This window comes from Brachyhypopomus gauderio, chromosome 3, assembly GCF_052324685.1.
Source record: "Brachyhypopomus gauderio isolate BG-103 chromosome 3, BGAUD_0.2, whole genome shotgun sequence".
Taxonomy (NCBI): domain Eukaryota; kingdom Metazoa; phylum Chordata; class Actinopteri; order Gymnotiformes; family Hypopomidae; genus Brachyhypopomus; species Brachyhypopomus gauderio.
Window position 1 is genome coordinate 25,802,556 of NC_135213.1, and position 22,596 is coordinate 25,825,151.

General features: G+C 38.0%; 1 protein-coding gene across 3 annotated transcripts in view; it reads left to right on the forward strand.

Moving 5' to 3' along the window:
* The window catches only part of LOC143510872 (E3 ubiquitin-protein ligase RNF31-like), a 25,051-nt gene continuing 2,455 nt past the window's right edge, over nucleotides 1-22,596 (forward strand). For 2 of the 3 annotated variants that reach the window (XR_013130096.1, XM_077000709.1), the window contains exons 1-21: nucleotides 1-158; nucleotides 456-672; nucleotides 1,399-1,545; nucleotides 3,388-3,543; nucleotides 4,715-4,780; nucleotides 4,936-5,144; nucleotides 5,635-5,756; nucleotides 5,927-6,057; nucleotides 6,262-6,492; nucleotides 8,060-8,362; nucleotides 8,507-8,692; nucleotides 8,794-9,000; nucleotides 9,209-9,382; nucleotides 10,123-10,221; nucleotides 10,320-10,409; nucleotides 10,526-10,640; nucleotides 17,209-17,321; nucleotides 18,747-18,860; nucleotides 20,088-20,133; nucleotides 20,463-20,556; nucleotides 22,258-22,423. Coding sequence is in view for 1 of the 3 variants with exons in the window: in XM_077000709.1 (XP_076856824.1) it covers nucleotides 475-672; nucleotides 1,399-1,545; nucleotides 3,388-3,543; nucleotides 4,715-4,780; nucleotides 4,936-5,144; nucleotides 5,635-5,756; nucleotides 5,927-6,057; nucleotides 6,262-6,492; nucleotides 8,060-8,362; nucleotides 8,507-8,692; nucleotides 8,794-9,000; nucleotides 9,209-9,382; nucleotides 10,123-10,221; nucleotides 10,320-10,409; nucleotides 10,526-10,640; nucleotides 17,209-17,321; nucleotides 18,747-18,860; nucleotides 20,088-20,133; nucleotides 20,463-20,556; nucleotides 22,258-22,423 (2,967 nt within the window). In the remaining 2 variants the exon portion in view is untranslated. Of the gene's footprint in view, nucleotides 159-455; nucleotides 673-1,398; nucleotides 1,546-3,387; nucleotides 3,544-4,714; nucleotides 4,781-4,935; nucleotides 5,145-5,634; nucleotides 5,757-5,926; nucleotides 6,058-6,261; nucleotides 6,493-8,059; nucleotides 8,363-8,506; nucleotides 8,693-8,793; nucleotides 9,001-9,208; nucleotides 9,383-10,122; nucleotides 10,222-10,319; nucleotides 10,410-10,525; nucleotides 10,641-17,208; nucleotides 17,322-18,746; nucleotides 18,861-20,087; nucleotides 20,134-20,462; nucleotides 20,557-21,333; nucleotides 21,544-22,257; nucleotides 22,424-22,596 lie in introns of those variants that run through there. The other variant, XR_013130097.1, reaches the window with a different exon arrangement.

A 22,596-nucleotide genomic window follows, 5' to 3' on the forward strand; every position in this document is an offset into this window, starting at 1 on the left:
AAGCTGCGAATGTATCGAAACCAACCAACTTCCTCAAACAGTTTGCTCTAGAGATGTGGATAAGGCGAACTACACGATATGTTTTGGTTGCACACTGTTTGGAATTTGTTCCATTAATCATCTTTTAAATCCCTAAATACTACTACTGTCCGCGTGAGGTAAGATGTGGAAAATTAGATACTAGCCTAAAAAATGTAGACAACTTAGGTTTTAGATTAGCCGCAGATCCGATGGAACAGAACGGTACAGAATTGCGACATTAGGGCTCAAACTCCATTTGTTAACACGGATAAAGTGCAGTGTTTAACGCATGGTCTTTTTTCGGACTTTGTAAGGACTGTAATTAGGAGCAAACATTTAAAAATCGTATTGACGTTTAATATCTTATTGAACTCCTTCACGTACTGAATGAATTTTAAATGAGTGAAATGTATGCTTATATCACATGTAAACAGCAAAATAAGATTGCCCGGGATGTCTTCACTTGATGCTCGGTTTGAGGAGTTGAGATCAAGAGCGGAGTCATGTCTAGCTACATCAAGCTCTGTCGAGCAGGCCAGGCCCTTGGTAACTGCTATGGCAGAGACAGACATTCCAGTGTCCAGCAGATACCGGAACATCCCTGCAGAAAACATAATAATGGAAAACATTACTGGAAAGAACCAAAAAGAAGTAAGAGATACTGGAAATCTACAGACAACAGTAGCAGATTAGAACTGAATTATTTTTAGTATTTTAAGCTGTGCAGTAGGACTTGTTAATCAGACTATGTATGTAAAATATACAGGTGCATCTCAATAAATTAGAATACCATCAGTATGCATCAGTATAATTTATTTCAGTAATTCAAATCAAAAATCGAAACGCATATATAGATTCATGATTCATGACAGAGTGATCTGTTTATTTCTAAATTTCTAAATACATAATTATAAAAATGTTAGTCGCTCTGGATAAGGGCGTCTGCCAAATGCCATAAAATGTAAATGTAAATTTCTGTTAATGTTGATGATTAGGGCTTACAGCCAATGAAAACGTAAAATAATTATCTCAGAAAATTAGAATATTATATAAGACCAACTGAAAAAAAATTTTTTTACTTCATAAATGTTGGCCTACTGAAAAGTATGTACAGCAAATGCATTCAATACTTTTTTTCTGGGATAATGATTTTGGGTTTTCATTGGCTGTAAGACATAATCATCAACATTTACAGAAATAAGCACTTAAAATAGATCACGCTCATGAATCTATATAACATACTCATTTCAATTTTTGTATTGAATTACTGAAATATATAAACATTTTGATGATATTCAAATTTTTTGAGATGCACCTGTGTTTCACATCTACTATTTAACTCATCTAATTTTTGGAAATGTTTCTCTTCACTTTGAGGTTCTGGAGTCCCTGCGCAGGCTAATAAAAGCTCTCAACATTTTGGTGAAGTATGGCTGTAATTTAACCAACCCCAAGAGGCCCCTGTATTGGCGCACTGTCAAATACAACAACCCCGTCTTTAAGTCTGTAGTCGACATTATAAAGGTATAATATTTTATATTATATATTCTTTAAATAATAACAGCTTACTAATAATCCATTACCACATTATCATTTGGCAAATTGTGTGCTGTGCTTCCCCCTGTGCTGCTTGTTCAGTATATTTTCATTTAATAATAGTATTTAACAACAGACATTGGGTCCTCTTGCAAGAAAATCATTTTTAATTTACATTTTGTTCAATTGTGCCATGTCAGATTCAGCAAATATAATTTTTTTTACCATATTCGGAAAGTCATAAAAATAGCATGTTAAAAGCTTTAAAAAAGAGCAGCCTTTTCTGTTCCTAGAGAGCTGTAAATGAAAATGTCACTGGTGGAAATAGTGACTAATAAGCCAGGAAAACAAAAATCATGCAAGTTGTTCACATTGTTACTTAAGGTCTAAAATTTTGGGAGGAGCTGGACTCCAAAGGGAATTTATTCTTTCTATTCTAACATTGGATGCCAGTATTTATAAATAAGCAAATCATTATGATGATCAGAATAATTTGTTGCATTTTCCAAATGATGGTTTATAGATACCATAACAGGGACTACCTATACATAAGCCGAATGTAGCTGTAACATGGGGGGTTGCCAATAGTGGGGAAAAACCCATAGATGTTAAATAGCTGGTCATTCGACCACCACAGGTTTTTAAGGAGGCAAGACCCCACATGCTAGGTATCTGAGATGCAAACAAACAAAACCCTCCACTGACATGATACGGGTAAAAATGTTCTGGAAATATTCGAACCAGAAGAAAAAAAAAACAAATGATGCAAGTGGAAGAGCTGGCTATCTCAAGAATAGAGAAACTAAAGACTAAAGAATCAGTTAAGAAAAGGTTAGAAAACCTCAGAATGGCACAGAAGAAAACAGATACTAAATGGAAAAGAATCCCAGGAGGGAAAGGAGGATTAGGAGCAAAATTACTAATCAAGACACCATACCGGCTAACCTGTGCCACAAGAACACTCATTAAAAGACTCAGCCAAGAGCAGCTGAGAAGTCAACCTATGTAAAGCCCTCAAAGGTGTAGCTCATCCAGTCTAATTAGGCTGGTTTAGCAAATCGGCTCTCTCTAGTGGTGGTTGGTGGTGCAGGAGCCACCCCTTCCGTCAACACGCTTGAGGGAGCAGGGGTGAGAGGGGGGGAGGTGTCTTATAATTTCATTGTAATGTTTTGACAATCAAAATGGTGGTTGACAAAGCTCAAGTATAATATAACCTATCTAACAGCAGCATGGAGAGAAGGGAAGGCTATGTGTTTGTTTAAAAGTCTTTATTCTGCATTCAACTTCAAAGAATAAAAACAAAGGCTGGCTGTGCAGCAAAAGAACAATAAACCCACTTTTGAATATGTGATTCTGTCTACATCAGTTAAATTCCAAGTTACAACATGATTGTATGAATGATCTGGATAATTTTTAGAATGGCTAATACCCACTTGGGTGGATGTGTTGATTCACATATTGAAAAATGTTGATATTTTAATGATCCATTCAGACTAACTATATTGTTGCTTTAGAAAACATCACAAATCAATTAATTTCCAAATTCATTCATGAATTCAGTATTTTGCAATATTGCCTTCTAGAATCAAATGTTTTTTTCTGTTGTACATATGTCCCCAAACCACCAAAAAAGTACAATTTATAACTCAATATATGTACACTTCACATCAAGATGTCTTTTAGAAGCCCGAATAAGTTGGTACAACATGAATTATTAGTTTGACCCATTGGAAGAGGAATAATGACAAGACAACATTCAAATGTAGATAAAACTGTTGGTCTACAGAGAGCAGACTTCAGAACCATTATTAATTTATCTCTTTTTTACAGGGTAGCAGAAATGTGTTGGGTCTGTATGGTTACACAACTGAGATGCCAGACTGCATTATGTTTCCTGAAGAAGTCACCAGTCCCAATGTCCAAAAGGTTGCAGCAGTGGCCACAGAGGTCATGACACTGTCTGTGGAGCTTGATTTACTCATCAAGGTAAAGATAACCATGTTGGCCAAGTTAACTCATTCTATGTTATGCTTCTTATTTGGGACCAACAATTCTTGTTGCAGTGTTGGGTAATGAAAAGCATATATACCTAATACCTAAAGGTTTGCTAACATGATTTCAGTAATTGAAGATGATCAATACATATTTTAATAATGTGATTATTAATAAATATTTTAGTAATGTGAGGGTCCCCCTTACCAGCAGCTTTCCCCTAATGGTGGTGGTGGTCACTCTTTGAGTTTTGTTTATCTTTCCAGTTCTATGTGCTTTGTTTTCTGTACCATACCCCTGTACCCCTGTGTAGAGTTCCCCTTATATTTACTTTGTAACCTGTTTGTCATCATGTCTTTGTTTCTTCCTTTTTTCTTTCACCTTTCAGTTGTAACCTGCTCTGTCAGTTATTGTTGTTATGTGTAATGGATTAGTGTATGTACAGGTGTTATGGCTGCTATGTCACTCTCAGACGCGTGAAGACTTTGTTAAACAGGGTTTAATAGTGAGAGCACAGCCAGACAAAGGAGGAGTCAAAACCAGATCAGTGGAGCACAGTCAGGCAGAGCAAGTGGCAAAACCAGATCAGAGGAGAAGGCCCAAAATGGAATCCAAAAGAGTCAAAAACAGTCCAGGTCAATATTCCTACAAAACAGTTTAATCCAGGCAAAGATACAAAAGGGCAAATCCAAAACCAAAGAGTTAGCAACAAACCAGGTTGAACACAAAGACACTAGTATGACTTTTCCTTTGTTTCATTAAATCCTGCTTCATCTTTTTACCCCACACATTCTCTGCCCTTGTTAAATAAACATTCTACAAGCTTTCTAACATTTCTTATACTTTTTGTATATTTTGTGCTTCCAACTTTCTCATATGTGCTATCTTTAATGGTCATTAGGTTTATGCCTAATAAAATGCTAATGTGAGCATAGCCTGTATACATCAGTATGTGATTAATTCAGTGAATCTCTTTTTAAGAAATTGTGACTGAAATCTTGCTAAACATTTGTAGCACAAGGAATGTTGAAACTAAACTATCCTTTACCACAGTAAATGTTGCCTTTTCTCTCTACATGCTGTATAAAGGTGTTTTCCTGACAAAATGTTGTTACGCCATGTTATTTGTGAACCAGTGGCTAAATAATGTGATTGTTTTATATAGGGAACACATTCCCATCCAGAGTTTTTTGAAAGGAGTTTACCTTTGCTTCAACAAGAGCAAGAAAAGGTTTGTTTTTATTAATGTCATTATTGTTTAATCATCATACATGTGTACCACAATTTTATTATAATTTTCCTATTTATTACAACATACAAAAAATCAGTAAATATTTTAACATGTTAAAATTATGAACTGTAAATAAAACTTATTTTGTTTCTTAGGATTATCAAGAGATTATATCAGATGCTATAGTCTTTCATACTCCTCCAGAGAAGTGTGCCATCTGTGGAGTATCCTCAGTTTCATCATACTGCATTAGCTGCACCCAACGTTTGTGTACAGAATGTGATCGTCTGTACCATTCCCACCCTGCCCGAGCAGATCACGAACGAGAGACTGTGAGTGGGACCCCACCCTTCACGCCTGTCATGTAAGTGAAAGAAATGGGGCCTGTCTTAGGTCACATTTATTTGGCAGTTCTATTTTGTAGCTTGGAAAAATTCCTCTTCGACTGAAATATGATTTCTCTGTGAGGTGGGATTTTTATTTTCTAAATTTCACAGTTAGCTTGAAGTGAAATGAAAGAAGATGCAATAGTATCTATATATCTACTAAACAGACAAAAGCATTTATTTCTAAACAAATCTAGAGTTTTTTTTTTTCCACAAAGAGTGAATTTTTGCCTCTGAATTTATATTCTCACAATGAGGCAGGAAGTAAACAATGGATAATGTTCTTTATGTAAACATGATTTGCTCATACTTTGTGATTTTCTTTACTTTCAGAAATTGAATGCAGCCCCTGCATCACTTAAAATGATATATTTGGATTGCATTATTGAAAATGTAAAGAACCAAAAGTGCATATTGAAATTTGAGTTTAAATGGGCTTATAGTGACAGTTGTCTCTTTCCACTTCAGTCACTCTTCGTGTGCATGGAGGTGTGTTCACTGCACCACAGTGAATGTGGCCAATGTTGAGGTCTGTACTAGCTGCCAGACACCCTGTTTGACAAGTCCTGCTACTGTCGAAGGAAAAGGAGGTTAATGCTTTTCATAATTTCCAGATTTTTAAATTAGGATGTTTCCTTATTGAGGTCTGTTTTTACAGGTGCTTAGTAATAATTAAATTAACTCCCTTTGAGTTTGTCTGAATAAACAAGTATTTTTTTGCAACTTGTATATCTTCTGTCACCTTCTTTCTTCCCCTCAGAGTGGACATGTATGAGTTGTACCACATTGAACTCTAGCACCACTGTCCTGTGTGAAGTTTGTGAATATCCTCATCTGCCCAAGCAGAACATTTCACTAAACACAAACCCACAAAGCTGTACAGGAACAGAGGTAGGTTCTTTTTATCCTACTTCCAATCTTTGAATCTCATAAGGAAGAAGGAAGTTGCTACTATTTAAAATACTGGCCATTTAGAGAAAACCCAAACAGCCACTTCTGTGTCGACTTTATTTACATGGACTTTTTCTACAGAACTGTGTATGCAATTACTTATCAGTGTGTGTCTCTTTTTTCCTTTTTGTTTTCCTGATGTAGTGGGAATGCCAGAAATGTACCTTTGTTAATCTAAAACCGGCCTTGAGATGCGAGATGTGCGACATGCCTCAAGAAGACATAGTTAGCAAGAATATTAATCTGCTCAGTCCCCTGCCAAGCAAAGACGATGTTATATCTCTTAAAAAGTCTCAAGATTCATTCACAACCTTGGACATAAAAAATCAGGAATCTATCAGAAAAGATGGATTAAAACTTCTCCATCACCTCAAAGTAGGTAGAGACATCTTGTTCTGTATTAGATTGATTTACCCAGAGGTGTCAATTCCAGGTTCAGAAAGTAAAAGTCCTCACCAGGATTTTGCTCAGGCTTCCTGGATTGTGTTGATTCCACTCATTTTTACCTGGATTGCACTAATTAGAAAATCTAGCAAGCTTGAGCAAAATCCTGGTGAGGACTTTTACTTTCTGAACCTGGAATTGACACCTCTGGATTTACCTAAAGTTATGCTACCTTTTCTGGCCTATGGCACAACCAAGACTGATCTCTGAACTGAACTTAATTTCCTTTCCTTTTCATCTTGAGTGCTTTCACTGAAAACAACTGGACTTATTTTCTGGTTCTTGAACTCATTGCATCTCTCATCCAAAATGCTTCTACTGTTAAAAACTGATGAGAGGCCCAAGGCCTATTGGAGTTGTCCTGTGTTCCTGCAAGTCACAGATTCAGTTATTTTAATGGAAGTACCGGGGAGACAGGTTAGGGACAGTTGACCAGTGGACACACATGGCGGGGTGCTGAATTTGGCACAACACCTGTTTTGCAGGAATAGTGGGCAGTCTTAAACAGTCCGAGGTCAGAAAGCTGGGTATATCAGAGATAGACAAATGATTAACATGCACATCAGGTTAAGACATGATACAGACAGAAAAGTAAAAAAACAGACAAAGGACATAAACCAATAGTATAACGCTAGAAAATAGTAATCCAAAAATTCTTATAACACTCAGAAAGAAACTTATAGACACAACAAAGAAACCCTAAATACACAGGACTAACAAGAGGACTAAACTAGAAACAGGCGACAACGATTAAAAGGGGCATGGTTACAAATTGACAGAGGTGTGGCATGGGAACACATGGGAAAACCAAAACATAAGCACATAGAGAAACAAAACAAAGACATGACTGACAGGTGGGAGTGATTCATGATGCGGAGAAAAGAGTGTGAGGACAAGAGCATCAAAAAGACATTACACAGAATGAATTATAAACATAGGGGCAAGGAACATGCAAAATGTCACACTTGGAAAATAACCAGGAAACAATGACCAGCAACGAAGGACTCAGGACACAGGGTATAAATACAGGGGAATAGAGAATCTCAATAAGTCACAGGTAACGCTGTAACGCTTTGACTTAGTGCCAGTTAAGCTACACAAGAAGTGAGATACAAGCGCAGAAGCGTTTATTATATAACTGACCAAAGCAACATAACAGAACTAAACAAGGAACGGCTAACTAGACATGGCACCCACTAACACAAACACAATATGACCATGAACATACCATAACTTGAACATCACAAAGAGACAAATAATAACCAACAACCAGGGATACAACACAAAGCATTTAAATGCATGGATGAAACGAACAACCAAACTAGACACAGGTGACATACATACACATGTGGAATACAAGCATATGGAAAGCAAAAACATAGGCATGACTGACAGACAGAAGGGGCTAAACAGGAGACAAAAACAAGACTGACAGGTGGTATACAGATAAAGATTATTATTATTATTACTACTTCCCTCCTCTTTTCCCTGAATTCAGCAAGGTGAAAAAAAAGGTTTTGGCCCAGAGGAGGTGTATGCTGCACTCCAGGCGTCTGGGGGCAGTGGAGTCTTTGATTGGATGCACTCTGAGCTGCCTCACCTTTTGGAAGAGATCTGTGCCTTGGCAGCCTCAGTCCAACTGGACTGCAAAACAGAACATGCTGGGACCCCAACTGGGTCAGGGGAGCAGCATAACACAGAGATTCGGCTGTCAAAAGCGGAGGCCAAACAGGCATGGGTCGCCTCAGAGGGCAATACGCAGAAAGCTGTTGCGCAGCTGTTGAGTGATAGAGCCACCAAGGTGAGCAAATAATGTTTCAAATACTTGTATCATATATATTCAGCTTTTATCTCATGTCAGGAATAATAACAGCTGCTAAATTTATACATGTTCAATGAATCTGCAATAATCTCTGTGCTTTGTGTGTGTTTGTGTTGTGTATAGCTTCATGCGCTTATGTCAATGGGCTTTGTGGACAAATTGGCATGTGAGGAGGCCTTATTCATCAGTGCGGGGGACTTGGATGGTGCTCTGTCTCATCTACAGTGCCCTCTATTACAGCCTTTACACAAACATATCTGGACAGAAAAGGCAAATATCAACTTTGACATCAATCATGATGACAAAGAGGTGTGTGACTGGTATATAAGCTCATAAAGTAAGCCTACATTAATGCCTCTGACAGTGTAATTAATTCTTGAGTAACCCATCTCTTTCTCTACCTTTCTTAGTGGCTATGCTGTAGACTCCTAGGTTTGTATAATTTGCCCAGCTGGGGTCGCTGCCAGCTTGCCCTATCCTTGCTTCAGGAACCCGATGTTGAGTTTTCACTAGAAGATGTGATCCATGCAGTGAGGGAACACCACGACAAAGACTTCATCAACCGTATTCTCAAAAATGAGTGCACAATATGCTATGGCATTTTTCCCCAGAGAAAGGTGTGTGTTGACATTCCTTAGGATTTTGTTAGAAGACAAATGGAAAATTACACCTCCTACCTTTAACCAATTTAATGTTGAACCTAAGGGTTTTTCTCAAATGTTTTAGCTCATCTGCACCATTTAATCAATAGCTTTAACCCTTATAGTACCACATATTAATGTATTATATTATAATTATTTTTCTATCTTGTGAAAATATACACAGATGCACTCTTTGATATCATGCCAGTGCTCCATGTGTACTGAGTGCTTTAAGCAGCACTTTACAGTAGTGCTGAGAGACAAGCACATCAGAGACATGGTGTGCCCTGCATGTGAGGAGCCAGACATCAACCACCCTGATGCCCTTGACAATTATTTCTCTATTTTGGATGTGCAGGTACTCTTTCTGTTACTGACATTCAAAATTGTTTGTGGTTTACACAGAAAACACATAAGCATGCATCCACACTGTGGATGCCAACAGCTGGGTTACAGACTTCACATTTATGCCTATAGATGTACCTTTAATATAGGTGTTCTGATAAAGTGCTCAGTAAATGTAGGTAGGGGCTTCTAATAAAGTGGTATAATGAGCTGTTTCCATGGTAGCTTACATTTCTTCCAGGTAAAGCTCAGGAAAAAAACCAACAGATTGCACATAGTTAATCATCAGCGCCCAGTCAATCTGGGTTCTAGACCATCAATTACCAGCCCTTCTACCAGTCACATCTCTCATTCACGCCCATGTTCCAAATCATACACTTATTGATCGTTACATATGCATGCATCTTATTTAACTTCCCTTATTTAAACCCACAGTTTCCTCCAGGCTGTGCCTTGAATTAGCCTTTTCATTGCTGAGACCTTGTCCACCAACCTAACCCACTTCTTAAATACTTATTCATCTATTCACATTGAGTTTGAGTTTAGACACATTTTGTCCTAAGCTCACTCCTCTTGAGCGATAGCTCAGTTTGGCACAGTGTAAGTCTTTCTTTAATTCCACCCAATATTGAAAATCATGTACACTTTTTAAATAGTGAGAAATGTGCATACAAATCACAGCTAAATACTAAAATGAATTTATAATATATTTTTTGCCATGTTGGGTCACTGTGTCATTGTCTGCTTTCATAGCTAAGGACGTATCTGGAACCGGAAATACATGAGCTGTTTGGTAAAAAGCTCATGGAACATGCTGTGATGAAGGATCCAAAGTTCCTCTGGTGTTGTCATGTGAGTTACCTTTAACTCCAAGTTTGTAGCATCCAATCAAAACATACCTTGATGTACTGATAACAATATCTTATTATTTTCCTCCCTCTACTATGCAGTGCACTAATGGCTTTATCAATGATAAAGACGAGCTCAAAGTCACTTGCCCAAATTGTCAGCAAAGCTTTTGTTCCAAATGCAAAAAGCCTGTGAGTAAACAAACACCTGAGCTAATTTTAAATATGACTAGTAAGCACATGATTGTCTGTGTCCCTTATCTTCCATGCAAATTATTTTAAAGAGTTTTTTTTTTCCATGTTAACAGTGGGAAGAGCAACATGAAGGTCTGTCATGTAATGACTTTCAGGCATGGAAAAGAGAAAATGATCCAGACTACCAAAAACAAGGCCTTGCTGGATTTCTGCGTGACAATGGCATTAGTGAGTAAATGGTACTATGAATACCAGTTAGTCACTTGCTTTCGATATTGATAACAACAGTGTGACAATGAGGCAGGATGCCAAGGCAAGTTGCCTATGAATCAAGCATGAAAATTTATTTTTATTTATTTTATTTAACCTTTATTTAACCAGGCAAATCATTAAGAACAGCTTTCTTATTTGCAATGGCAGCCTGGCAAGAGGCACAGCCTCTTGAAGAACGTACATCACAAGCAGACAATAATATAAAGCAAACAATAAATAAAACATTATAAGATGATAATAATAATAATAATAATAATCTTTATTTGTATAGCACCTTTCATACATACATGTAACTCAAAGTGCTTTACAGTATAAATAAAAGAAACATTAAAAGGAGATAAGACAAAGACAAAAAGACAGAAGAAAATGTTAAAAGAAATTAAAGATAAAAATATTAAAATAACATAAAAAGTTAAAAGTGAAGTAAGTAAGATAATAAAAAGTAAAGTAAATAAGATAAGAAACTATCTTAATAGTTTTAACTAAAAGCGGATCTAAACAGGAATGTTTTGAGACTGCTCTTAAAACTATGCAGGGATGAAATGCCTCTGAGCTCTTCAGGAAGAGAATTCCAGAGCTTTGGGCCATAGTGGCTAAAAGCACCCTCGCCAATCTTTAATCGGCTTTTAGGAATCACCAGTAGATTACTGTTTGAAGACCTGAGAGACCTGACTGGAACATATCTAACCATCATTTCACTTAGGTAAAGAGGGGCAAGACCATGAAGACATTTAAAAACCATGACTAGAACCTTAAAATCTATTCTAAAGCTGACAGGTAACCAGTGCAGTGAGTGGAGTGCAGGTGTAATATGATCTCTCTTTCTCCTGCGGGTCAGAACCCTTGCAGCCGCGTTCTGAACTCGCTGTAGGTGCGAAATAGAGCTCTTTGGAAGAGCAGATAGATTAGACACTACAGTTACAACATTCAGTAAGGACATTCGCAATAACATTTTAAAAAGTGGACATGGATATAAAAATATTAATCTCTAATGATTTTTGCAGGGAATTCCAGTCTCTGGCAGCTGCAGATTGAAATGACGATGAACCAAATACTGTGTTTGTTTTAGGGATTTTCAGTGTAATGAGTTGCGCCGAACGAGTATTATAAGTGTTGGATGATAATTTTAATAAGTTACATAGATAGGGAGGTGACATGCCCAGGAGTGTTTTATAAATAAACTTATACCAGTGAGTGGTACGACGGATGTGTAATGATGACCAATTTAAAGATGCATAAAGGGAACAATGATGAGTTTTGAAGGGTGCATTTATGGCAAATCGAATAGCAGAGTGATAAAGAACATCTAGTTTTTAAAGAAGATGTTTGCTAGCAGACTTGTATATGATATCACCATAATCAAACATGGGCAGAATGGTCATTTGCACTAATGTCACTTTAGCTGAGCGGGTTAAACAAGAACGCATTCTGTAAAGGAGACCAATTTTAGACCTAATTTTTGACTGTAATTTCGTGATATGTGTGGCAAATGATAGAGTGCTATCTAACCAAATGCCTAGGTATTTATATTCTGTGACCTGGCATAAATTCGTGCCCTCACATGTTATTATGTTTTGGTCTGGTGGAGAAGCAGGATGCTTCTTACTAAACCACATAAACTTGGTTTTTTTTGTGTTAATTTGTAACTGTAAAGTATGAAAAAACTGTTGTATACTAAAAAAACTTTTTTGGAGTGTATTGGTTACGGTCTCTGGAGATGGACCTATTGCGTAAAGAACCGTGTCATCCGCATAAAGGTGGATACATGAATCTTTGTTGATGGAAGCAATATCATTCAAATAAATAGAAAATAATGTAGGGCCAAGAATTGAACCCTGAGGGACACCCTTGAACACACCCAACGGCTCAGACAACAGGCTATCAGATTTAACATGCTGTACTCTGTCTGTAAGATAGCTAGAAAACCATGCTAAAGAGTGTTCTGTAAACCCAGTACAGCCCAACCTATCTAGAAGAATTGAGTGACCGACACTGTCAAAAGCTTTTGCCAAGTCTGTAAAAACTGCTGCGCAATACTGTTTGTTATCTAAAGCAGAGATAATATCATTGAGAATTTTAAGCGTGGCGGAGACACAGCCGTTACCTGATCTAAAACCTGACTGAAACTCCGACAGTATATTATTAGTTTCCAGATATTTGATCAATTGTCTGTTAACAAGCCTCTCCAACACCTTTGATAAGCACGGTAATATAGAGATTGGCCTATAACAATTGAGGTCTGTCTGATCTCCCCCTTTAAAAAGAGGGCGTACCAGAGCTGTTTTCAATGCTTGTGGGAAGTTTGCAGTACGTAAAGACAGATTAAAAAGATCCGCAATTGGTTTTGCAATTACTGAAGCTCCTATCTTAACAAAGAACGGGGCCAACTCATCAGATCCGGCTGGTTTATTGCTGTCCAATTTCAGTAGCTCATCCAACACCTCACCTACTGAGACCAGTTTCAGAGTGAAATTCTGACTAGCATCTAAAGAACTTGAAGAAGCAAATGATGACTCGGATAGCTTGGGGGACAAATCAGTATCTGAACTACTTAGACTGCAAGAAGACTTAGCAGTATCAGAGAAAAGACCAGGATTTATAAAATGTTAGTTTATAATGTTAACCATTTGCACTTTGTCCGAAATAATGAGACCATTTACATTGAGTGACTGAGGAAGCTGGACAGGTTGCTTGTTTTCAAGGGCACGTACTGTTTTCCAGAATTTTTTTGGATCACGGCCACTGAGGGAAAACTCTTCTTTAAAATAATCAATTTTTGCTTTGCGAACTGCTTGTGTAGCCTTATTCCTGAGTCTTTTAAAAGCTAAGTAGTCAGCAGGTGTCTTGGATATGCGTACCTTGCGCCAAGTGGCATTTTTTAAATGTAAAAGCTCGGCTAGTTCATGACAAAACCAGGGGCTGTGTCTCATTTTAATTCTTGTTTGTTAAAAGGTGCATGTTTGTTAATGACAGCACTAAACATATTATAAAAGAGGCTCCAGGCATCATTTACTGAGGGAATCAAGTCAATTCTATACCAATTTAAAATAGATAAGTCATACAGAAAAGCTTGCGAGTTAAAGTGTTTCAGGTTGCGCTTATAGCTGATCTGAGCAGATTTTTTAAAGGCACTATTTGTCCGAATGCATGCGGTAAAGCAGTGGTCACTGATATCACCACAGAATACACCAGTCTGATATTTATAAGGGCAATTTGTAAGAATAATGTCAATTAAAGTAGCTTTTTCGATGTTTTTGGGATCATGTCTGGTTGGAAGAGAAATCAGTTGATGTAAATTTAAAGCATCAAATTGCATCCAAACTCTATCAGGAGGTTTAAGCATATCCCAGTTTAGATCACCTAGGAGAATGAATTCTGATTTTAAGAAAGGTGCTAACGCATTGCCTAAAGCTGAAAGGGTGCAGGCTGGGGCTGAAGGAGGACGGTAGCAGCCAGCCACTGTCAGGGAAACGTTGTTTGATAACTTGATTTTAAGAATTAACAAGTCAAACTGTTTTGGAATTGATTTTGCTAGACAAACTGAGCTCAAAAGATTATCTCTGATAAAAATGGCTACTCCACCACCCTTTGAAGATCTATCCTGTCTAAACAGGTTGTAACCTGGCAACAGAATATCAGGGTAGTCTATGGACCTTCTCAACCAAGTCTCTGTTATGACCAACACGTCCGGGGATGAGCTATGGATCCAGATTCTTAACTGATCCATTTTTGACTGCAAACTTCTTACATTAATATGCAAAAATCCCAGGTTACTTTGGGTACAAAAATCATCAAAACAGAGATCATTCTGAGTTACATTACCTGGGATAGGTCCAGGGTGTACATGTACATTTCCAGAGATTATAAGTAAAATAATAATTAACATACGACAAAATACAGAGAGACCTTTTTGTGAGCAATTGTGTTTGTTAATGGGTTTAGTAGATTTTGATGGTAACTTAGTCATGTCATAAAATAGCCTCATAATGTGACACGATAGTAACGAGGGTTTTAAAAAATAAGAAATGCATGTACTTAAAGGTAAGAGTTTTGTAAGGATAAAGGAGGTAGTGTCTCGATTATGATAAGAGATACCAGCATCTGTCCTGCAGCTGGAAATAGTGACTGACCTGTTATGTCCCCCTGCTGATGGTATACTTGTGGACGATATAATGTGAGATAAAAATAATAAACAGAAAAGTCTGGGGATTGAAACCATATCTGCAGGGCAGAGTTAGCAGCGGTTGTAGCAACGTCCAGGCTAGTAGCCGAGCAGAGTTAGCGGCGGTTGAAGCAGCACCCAGGCGGGTAGCCGAGCAGAGAGACTGTCACCTTTCTGCGAAATTCGCCCTTTTGAAGTTGAAAAGGGTGACCTACGTGAATCGTGTAGATCCAATATTTTATATATATACATGTGTGTATATATATATATATATATATATATATATATATATATATATATATATATATATATATATATATATATATATATATATAAAGTGAATAATAATAATAAATAAATACAGGGTTCATACACTTTTTTGACAATCAATTTCCATGACTTTTCCATGACTTTTTCATGACTTTGAGGCAAATTTTAATGACTATACATTCTCTAAACATATGTGTAGACATGAAAAATAAGAAAAAATCCAGGCCAAAATTCCACAGTATATCATAAATTAATGACAAGCCACGTGGTTTAATTGAAAAAATAAACATTTACCGTATTTTCAATATCAATATAAACCGGAGTTACGACCTACTTTTTTTTTTTATTTCGCGCGTGCACGGAGGAGCAGTGGCAGCACAGTGGAGTGTTGTGGAGTGTTGTGTACGATAAGCTGAGGCAGCACAGGCTCCACTGCAGCCCATCTCGGCAACACGATCGCTCTTTCTCGCGTTGTACGCACAAGGACATCGTTAGTTTTTTTTCTATACTGTGTTTACGATCAAAACGTATCTAAATCTAGGGTCGCGCTTAACGACGAAAACTGCTTTATGACGGACTTTTCAGTCTCTAACCCCATCGTTAACCGTGCACATTTTGCACGCCCCGTGTCCTTGTCTTTCACAAGCCATAGCTTGTATTTGTCCAACTGAAGCAGTCATTGTTTAATCGGCATTTACCAGCATTACGCTGATTTACATCAAAGTACAATCTACAGCTCCGCTTGGAGTCCGACGCTAACGCAGTGAACTAATGTGTGAAGTTACGTTAGCGGTCCGCACAATGAAAAAAAATGGCTATATTATATTTATTAATTTTTTCTTCCGGTTATCAGAACAACATACATTTATTGTGTCAAGCAAATTTCCATGACTTTTCCAAAACATTTGAGTATTTTTTATTTTTCCAAAACTTATCCAGGCCTGGAAATTGCTATTTTCAAATTCCATAACTTTTCCAGGTTTTTCATGACCGTACGAACCCTGTAAATAAATGATAGAATAATCAAAAATTGTGTTAATAGAAGGGATGGAGCCAAATAGTTTATTCATAAAGCCATAAATATTTGGAGCATAAATAACGTGTTATATAAACAGCCCAAAACAATCAAATACCTACAATTTGTATCTGCAATAGTTTTGTTAATAAGGGACTCAATCCCCCTTTTAATTAGTGTGGCCACTCCTTTTAGAATGAAAAGCCTCAGCAACCCAAGGAAAGTTTGATTTTGAGTGGTCACAGTTCTCAAGATGTGTTTCCTGTAGAAATATTACATCAGCTTTAAATGTTTTAAATGAGCAGAAATTTTCATGCACTTCACTGGTCTGTTCAGACCTTTAACATTTCAGCAATGTTCCAAATTCAGAGTGTGAAAGAACATATTTAGTGCATAATTGAATATTTTATGATGATTAGAATTATTACTATTATTAGGGTATTAGGTATTTGGCAGATTACTTATTCTTGAGCCAGACACTCGAAACAGTTCAACCCAAACTGAGCTAGTATAGTACACCTTATCTGGGCCCATCCCAGCCCAGCGAGGAATGATGCAGGATGCTGAAACAAGTGTCCAACACATACACAGCTTTATTTACATTCACAGTGAACTGTGCGAGTAGCGCTTAGCAAACACTCATAACACATAGTGACTCACAAAGATGAGCACAGGACAGGACTACCAAACACAATATATACTAAACACATAACAAGTACCGCGTGTAACACATTAGACTGACGAGACGGGTGAACACATACACAAACAACCACACCCACAGGGAGTGCATACATGGACACGGACTACACATACTACACATACACACACCCGAAGGGTATTGTGGTAATTGTTTTTATACAAAATGTCAGTTTTAGCTTGTATCTATATTTGTGTTTTATTTCACCTTTTAATCATAGATCTATAGTGAGCAAAGCACTTGTCTTATTTGTTACAATAACTTTTTTACATTTAGAAATGTAGCGAAAACTGTATTTCTAAATTGAGGTTAAATGCAATAAAAAGTTCCACCTGACTTGCAGAACTTTTTCAACCTCCTCAACCCTTTTACTTCTCAGATTGTCCAAGCTGTAAGTTTCAGTATGCCCTGGCAAAAGGAGGTTGTATGCATTTCACCTGCAGCCAATGTAGACATGAGTTTTGCTGTGGCTGCAACAATCCTTTCCACAAGGTAGGAATGTGATTGATCAGAAAGAATTTTTAAATGTCTTCCCTTCTTTTTGACATGCTGTTACTAGCTATAAATTACGAGACGTTTGTTATAGTCTGGTGGAAAAGTGCTTTATAAAGAACTACTGAAAAACTAGTACAGTGCCCTCCAAAAATATGGTAAACATGAGCAAAACATACATGTCAAATGCATTTTTATCGATTAGCCTTTTGAGATTTCATTCAAAATCTTAACCAAAATGTAAATCTTAAAAAAAAAAATTGTGCACCATAATTTTGGCAACTTCTTCAGTCAATACTTTGTGTAGTTTCACTTTACAAGGACTACATCTTTTAATTTTTTTCCCTATAATTACAGCCTTTCTTTCTTTAATTTCACGAATTCAGTTTTGCAAAAATGATTGATTTCATGGATTTATTTCATGGACTAATCCAACATTTCATGGCATTTCATGGCATACATGGCATTGATAGGCAGTACCACGGACGTCATTTGGGGGGTGGGGGGGCGCTTTTTCACACAATCACTTTTTCAAAAGCCGGTTTTGGTCCCCTGCAGTTTTTACGGTTAAAAACAAATATTTAAATAGCGACAAATCTATGCCCCCCCCCCCCCCCCCCACTTTTTCAAAAGCCAGTTTTGGTCCCCTGCAGTTTTTACAGTTAATAAACAAATATTTAAATAGCAACAAATCAAACGGTAGAATCACGCAGAAAACAAACATCTAGTTTATTACTGCTAGTTCGCTCTGGTGCCCCCCGTCAACAATTGACACACACACCAGCGCGTGTGAAATATCATCTTCATAGGTTTCCTCACAGGTTTTCTAGTGGGTTTAGGTCAAGGAACTGGAATAACCAATTTAGGTTGCCTGGGTATGCCAGTTTGCAGAGTTGTATAATCCAGGTTCAGAAAGTAAAAGTCCTCACCAGGATTTTGCTCAAGCTTGCTAGGTTTCTAATTAGTGCAATCCAGGTAAAATGAGTGGAATCAACACAATTCAGGAAGCCTGAGCAAAATCCTGGTGAGGACTTTTACTTTCTGAACCTGGACTATACAACTCTGCCAGTTTGGTTTTTATTAAAAATTTCCATGTAACGGAGTCCATCATATCTTTTTTATCTGTTTTATCACAGCTTTATTTATCATATTGCTCAAGTTTACCAGGGGTGCCATTATTTGTGGAGGGCATTGTACATGATTCTCAGGAGTGATTTATGAGAGGAATTTAAACTGGTATCTTGGAAATTGGCCACACAGACTGAGACTATTATTTAAAAAATTTCATTGAGCCAAATGCATTTTTCCAAATAAAAGAGTCTAATGGGCAGAATGAATACAATTTTCTTAGTGATTCAACTTACTGAAAATGACAGTCACTAGAAAAGTCTTTTTCGTAGAGTTGACCTTTTCTTTGCCTTTTAGAAAGGATGTACATATGCTCAGTGCACAGTGACAGGACTACATGCCCACCATCCTCGTGACTGCCTTTCCTACCTACGAGACTGGGAGCCAGCTAGATTACAGGATTTACTAAAGGTACCAAAGTGAGGGCCAGGGCTCTCAAGTTTTGGATTCATGTCAGAGTGTGAGAGTTGTTGACGGGGGTGGCTAACGTTAATTGTTGGGGGGGCGCGAACGTGAGTTGTTGAGCGGGGGGGGGGGCAACGTAAGTTGTTGGGGGGGGGGGGGTTGTATATCGCGATCGATCGCCAGTGGAGGGCGACATAGATATGGATCGGAGGTAAATAAACTAGATTTTTTTTTCTCGCCGTGTGAAATCGGAAGTGTGGCGTGTGAGCGTGTGAAGACGGTCAAATGCGTGTGTCACACGCTCAATGCGTGAGACTTGAGAGCCCTGGTGAGGGCAGATATTGTATCAAAGAGCAAATGCTATTTACATTGCTATATATATATATATATATATATATATATATATATATATATATATATATATATATATATATATATATATATATATCAGTAGCGAACCGTGACCATTAAACCTGGGCCCGCTACACCCCCCCGAAATTTTTTTTCCTCTCCTAATAAACTGCATTAAAGAATACAGACAAAACCGAGACGACAGTATAGCTTTAGAAACGCAATAAACAATAACATTTGTACTAGATTACTTGATAAGCAAAATAAGTTTCCAAACAAAATAAGGTTCACAGCTCCGTGGTTCTCGGAAGCGGAATATGTAAACAACGCGCACGAGGACATCAAAGGACTGAAACTAGCTAGTGGTGGTAGCTAGCGTCGCCACAGCGGCCGGAAATTATCATACAGTTAAGCCCAGCCACTCAGAGGGAAGATATGATTGGTCAATTTTGCTGTCATTTGAAACTGGTACTGCGCTGAATTATAACTGCCAGGCCCTCTGAAAACGAACAGCGGGCATTACAGTCCTGATAGGGGGAGACACAGGCTCACAGGCTTACACTTAACCCCTCACCTTCCAACACAGATCGAATAGACACGGTTGAATAATTTATTTGCTTATATTTTTGTAATTGTTTAGATGTCGATTGTAAAACTGTAAGTAGATAAAATTAAATTGGATAATTATATAGGCCTATATATATATATATATATATATATATATATATATATATATATATATATATATATATATATATATATATGTAATGTTTTAAGAATATTTTAGGCCCTCTGAGAGGGCGTAGAGGGCCCTGACGGTTCCCCACTGAGATATATGAGATATATATATATATGTGTGATCATAAATGTTCTTCTTTGTAGATGGGTGGGGTGAAGTTTAACACGGACGCTGATGGGACAGCAACGGGTATGACCTGAACAGTTATGACATTGTTTTCTACTGTCTCACCATTTACATTAACTGTCACACTGTGTGTTTAGTAAGTCTTACACGCTTCACAGAAGCATTATACTGGTTTAAATATTTTATTCCAATCTATGCTTTCTTGTAAGTATTTATTAAGGTACTAATATGTGTTGGATTCTAGCAAATGGCATAAGGAGGACTAGATGTAACTAGAAAGTTACATGTCTCATAAAACTATTACTACTGTCAGGACATAATAATAGTTTTAGAAGGGTTTATATGCATTACCTACTTTAATTTACTTTTTAATTCATGTGTTTGTCATCAAGATGAATGTGGAGTGATGGAGCAGAAAGATGGAGCACAGGTGCTAGATGCACCATGTGGAGTCCAAACCGTGGAAGGCCATGCAGGACTTTGCATGTGAGTGACCTATTTAAATTGAACACTGACTTGAATACAAGCTAGACTTCTAGATGATTCAGTACAGAGGTACAAAAACCTAGCATTTCTGGCTGCCTTACATCAAATGACAATATGATTATGAAGTAAAAAATAATAATAATCTGGACTACAATACGATGGACTATAATAGGAATTGATGGAATAGATGATTGTATGAACTGAAACAATATAATAAATAACATACATACATACTGTGGTGGAATTTATGTCACAGAAGTCGAGGTCTTATATTAAGCAATATTTATTTGATAGCAAGAGAGTTACAAAATATAAAAGTATGATGTGAAGCTTACACTTCACGCAGTAACTCTGAACTGTCTCTCTCCACTGGGAGGAGTTGAAGAGTGATGGCTCTTGGGACAAAGGATCTCCTGAGTCTGTCTGTAGAGCACCTCTGTGACAGGAACCTGCCACTGAACGTACTCCTTTGGTCCATAATGGTGGTGTGCAGTGGGTGACCATCATCATCCATGACAGAGAGCAGTTTGTGCAGTGTCCTTCCCTCTGCCCCGTAACAACAGAATCTAGCTCCATACCAATCATGGACACTGCACGCCTGAACAGCTTGTCCAGAAGCATCTCGTCTCTCTTTTTCATGCCTCCCCAGCACACCACAGCATAGAAAAGACAGCTGGACACTACAGCCTGATAGAACATCTGCAGGAGCTTCCTACAGATGTTGAAGGATCCCAGCTTTCTCAGAAAGTAGAGCCGGCTCTGCCTCTTTCTGTACAGGATGTCTGTGTTGGCTGACCAGTCCAGTCGATCATCCAGGTGTGGTCCGAGATGCCTGTAGGTCTTAACCTTCTCCACATCAACCCCCTCAATAGAGACAGGCTGGTTGAGTCTCCTGGCCCTGCGGAAGTCTACCACCATCTTTTTGGTCTTGGAGGTGTTCAGCAGCAGGTTGTTCCCGTTGTACCATGCAACAAAGTCATCAACAAGGTGCCTGTACTCCTCCTCCTGCTCTCCCTGTACACGGGCTGCAATGGCAGTATCGTTTGAAAGCTGCATGTGGCACATCTGAGAGTTGTATTGGATGTCTGAGGTGTAGAATGTGAAGAACGGGGAGAGTACAGTCCCCTGTGGTGCTACTGTGCTGCTGACCACAGTCTCTGATATACAGTCCTTCAGCCTGACATACTGAGGTCTGTCAGTGAGGTAGTCAGTGGTCCAGGAGACCAGGTGTGGATCCACTAGCATTCTCTCAGTTGGAGGGACTGAATTGTGTTGAAGGCGCTGGAAAAACCAAAGAACATGATTCTCACAGCGCTGCCCCCACTGTCCAGATGAGAGTGGGTCCGGTGAAGAAAGTACAGTATGGCATCCTCCACTCCCAAAGTGGGGACTCTTGTTTTGGTGGGGGCTGTTGCGCTGCCCACATACGATGCTGCGTTGCACACATATTACTGCCTGCAAAAAGAAATCGAAATGACACTCAGAAGGCTGATAAACTGCATTGATGTTATATTTCATCTTATGTTTCAATGATTTAATAAATCCATGAAAGGGTGAATCTAATTCATTTTGTGACAGAATTTCTGAACAGAATGTCTGAAGTGGGTCCTCTATTAACTGTATAAACAAAGGATAGTACTGCTGCAAGATGCTAGGTTATAACAGCAATATAAAGGCATAAATATGCTTTGTACTTTACAGCAAACACTACAGAGAATATCTGGTAAGCCTCATCAATGCCCACTCACTTGACCCTGCTTACCTATTTGATGAGGGTGAATTGATTAGTGCCTGCAAAAGACACCAAGTAAACTGTGACAGAGTGGAAGATGAAAATGATGAGACATATCATGCCAGACTACGGCAGGTAACTCTTTCTACATATTCACATATCTATACAAGAGATATGTCATGTTTTGTTGTTTAGGTGGCAGCTGATGAGACCCTATCATTTAAAGGGAATGCTGTATCTCAGAGCACTATAGGATTTGCTACTGACATTTTACCTCAGATTTTTTTAGACAGTGATGTGATTTGTAA